Source organism: Salmo salar, chromosome ssa22, assembly GCF_905237065.1.
Source record: "Salmo salar chromosome ssa22, Ssal_v3.1, whole genome shotgun sequence".
Taxonomy (NCBI): Eukaryota; Metazoa; Chordata; class Actinopteri; order Salmoniformes; family Salmonidae; genus Salmo; species Salmo salar.
In genome coordinates this window covers 16,261,892-16,264,987 of record NC_059463.1, presented here as the reverse complement: position 1 = coordinate 16,264,987, position 3,096 = coordinate 16,261,892, and the positions used below count along the sequence as shown (strand labels likewise).

The window sequence follows — 3,096 nt, the reverse complement described above, 5'->3', positions numbered from 1 at the left end:
GTGTGTGTGTGTGTGTGTGTGTGTGTGTGTGTGTGTGTGTGTGTGTGTGTGTGTGTGTGTGTGTGTGTGTGTGTGTGTGTGTGTGTGTGTGTGTGTGTGTGTGTGTGAAACCATTTCTGATTTAGATTTTAATCTCGATGAGGACATGGCTGGTATAAAACCCCACAGATTGGGGTACACCATTTTGTTGGTTGCTAACACCACAACAGGTGAAGAGCAAGAGAAGCAAACCAGAAGACAGAAAAAGCTGGCAACAGGTAAAGGCAAAAAACACAACTGTGGCAACAAACAACTGGCAAGGTGAAAATTTTAGAAAAATTTAATGACTGAAAGGGATATAATATATTGTCTTCTTGATTTGCATATTCTTCAGATTCCTTCTCAGAAATGGCAGAGGTTTGGGGAAATGCAGCTTATGCAGCCAGGCGACATAACGAAGAGACAACGAGAGAATCGTCCTTCACCTACACCAATAGCAATAACACCAAAGGTGGGAGAGAACAAGCAACTGCTTCTGCCTTGATTGCAACTTCCAATTCATATATTTTATTTTATTTAAATCATGAGGTTATGTTTCCTGTATGTATTGATGTTATATACAACATAGATGGCATAAGTGAAATTGTGCTTCATACATAATAATTTTAATGAATGAATATTATTGATGTAATTTACATTGCTTTTGCATCTTCACTGATCATTTAAAAGCATGTAGCTCATCTAACCAGGCACTTGCACCTGTCATTTTCTCCTTCTTACAAAATGATTGAATCTTTTTTCACTCAGATCCCTTTGAGGGCCCCAACTACCACATTGCTCCAAGATGGGTGTACAATGTTTCAACACTTTGGATGATCCTAGTGGTCATCCTCTCAGTCTTCACCAATGGCCTGGTACTGGTGGCCACTGCAAAATTCAAGAAGCTCCAACACCCTCTCAACTGGATCTTGGTTAACCTTGCTATTGCTGACATCGGGGAGACACTTTTGGCTAGCACCATCAGCGTTATCAACCAGGTTTTTGGCTACTTCATTCTGGGACACCCAATGTGTGTCTTTGAGGGATTCACTGTCTCCACTTGTGGTAAAATGCAGTTTTACATGGACAACAATTTGATATAATATTTAACAAGGAAATTCTACATTTCTACATAGTGCTGAGAAATAGTAATTGACAGTTGCTAGAGCACCATAGCATAGTGACAGTAATCAGAATGTCTCTTTTGTCTAATGTATATGTAAATCTTATACAGGTATTGCTGCTCTGTGGTCTCTGGCTGTCATCTCCTGGGAGAGATGGGTGGTGGTGTGTAAGCCTTTTGGAAGTGTCAAGTTTGATGCCAAATGGGCCATGGGAGGCATTATCTTCTCCTGGGTCTGGGCTGCTTTCTGGTGTTCTCCCCCCATCTTTGGCTGGAGCAGGTGGGTATTTCTCTTCTTATTTCACAGAGGATTCAAGTTCAAAACATGTCATTATTTAACCAATTTCTCTCTGTCTCTCCCTCCACCAGGTACTGGCCTCATGGCTTGAAGACTTCATGTGGACCTGATGTCTTCGGAGGCAATGAGGATCCTGGAGTCAAGTCCTACATGATTACTCTCATGATTACATGCTGCTTCTTCCCCCTGTTCGTGATCATCTTCTGCTACATCTTCGTTTGGCTCGCCATCCGTGCTGTAAGTGATATTTTAAATATACTATAATGTAGCAAGCAGCTATGTTGGTAAATACAGTAATGGTCAAGTGTACCTTATGAAAAGGCATATTAGAGGGATAAATCTAACCATTTGATATTCCTTCTGAATGACCACAGGTTGCTGCACAGCAGAAAGACTCTGAGTCAACACAGAAAGCTGAGAAGGAAGTGTCCAGGATGGTGGTTGTCATGATTATAGCTTACTGTGTATGCTGGGGACCTTATACCTGCTTTGCCTGCTTTGCTGCGGCTAACCCTGGGTATGCTTTCCACCCTCTGGCTGCCGCAATCCCTGCCTACTTTGCCAAGAGCGCCACCATCTACAATCCAGTTATATATGTCTTCATGAACAAACAGGTAAATCGTAACAAGATTCTCAGACAGTTTTTTTTCTTACCGATTTCATGTTACAAAACAATACACATTTTTCTAAATGTTTCACAAATGCTTTTGTTGTGTACATTTATTTTATTTTAAAAAGCATCAGATCACGATGTGTTCGCTCACTTTGTAGATAGACATTCAATTTCAAAGTCTTCTTATGTTTAATTATTCCTCTCTCTTCAGTTCCGTACTTGCATCATGCAGCTCTTCGGCAAGGCAGAAGATGATGGCACTGAAGTGTCTACATCCAAAACAGAGGTTTCCTCTGTGACACCCGCATAAACTTTCCATATTCATCAAACTGATCTGGAAACAGACATGTATGAAAGGAAACTAAAAGGAACTTCTCTACATTGAACTTGTATGTATGTTTTGCTGCCATGTGTTTAATCTATTTCCAAAAGCGAGTACAGGCTCAAAACATCCTTTGAATCAATGTTGATCTGGGGAGAATTGTACATATTCATTTGTAGATTATTTATACCACACTGAGAATTGAGCATGCATAAAATTGTTTGTTCATTCATTAAATTTCTGCCATGAAGCAAACCTTTATTTTAGACAGACTTGCAAATACACAACATTTATAAAAATATATATATTTGTATGTTATGTTTTCATTGGACTGTTTTATGATGAAAATAAAATATGCAGCAAACTGGAAATGACCATTTTGTTTTATGTTGTTTATATTACAATACAATAACCCATGATAACCCCCATCTGCTACCTTCTCATAGTAAACGGAAACGATATCATATATACAGTATACAGTATATAGGATTTTTATTTACATCAAAAACATAAATGTGAATCAGAGACGGACTCTGATACAATTATGATAATTTCATATCTCACAAACAAGCACACGTCATTTTTCAATTCAATATCAATACTGAGATGGTACAACATGAGTTAGAATTGAATGTGAATGCGTGTTTTCTAAATAGCTCATTTGGTATGGAGTCTGTGTATGTAAAGGATTATACAGTGACATTGGATTGGTCATACCCATT

At 38.7% G+C, this 3,096-nt stretch overlaps 1 protein-coding gene across 1 annotated transcript; it reads left to right on the top strand.

Annotated features, from left to right (window-relative positions):
- The first annotated feature begins 202 nt into the window (after nucleotides 1–202).
- Nucleotides 203–2,747, top strand: LOC106582877 (red-sensitive opsin-like). Its single transcript, XM_014166455.1, has 7 exons — nucleotides 203–257; nucleotides 374–490; nucleotides 787–1,083; nucleotides 1,253–1,421; nucleotides 1,511–1,676; nucleotides 1,814–2,053; nucleotides 2,264–2,747. The coding sequence occupies exons 2-7, from the start codon at nucleotides 388–390 to the stop codon at nucleotides 2,360–2,362; spliced, it is 1,074 nt and encodes a 357-aa protein (XP_014021930.1). The 5' UTR covers nucleotides 203–257; nucleotides 374–387; the 3' UTR covers nucleotides 2,363–2,747.
- Nucleotides 2,748–3,096: the final 349 nt, after the last annotated feature.

What these genes read in the sequence shown, in the direction of transcription:
- LOC106582877 (XM_014166455.1), top strand. Translation starts at nt 388, where the DNA reads ATGGCAGAGGTTTGGGGAAATGCAGCTTATGCAGCCAGGCGACATAAC. An exon ending in TTTGGCTCGCCATCCGTGCT is followed by an intron (nt 1,677 to 1,813) that starts GTAAGTGATATT and finishes GAATGACCACAG; the next exon opens with GTTGCTGCACAGCAGAAAGA. An exon ending in ATGTCTTCATGAACAAACAG is followed by an intron (nt 2,054 to 2,263) that starts GTAAATCGTAAC and finishes CTCTCTCTTCAG; the next exon opens with TTCCGTACTTGCATCATGCA.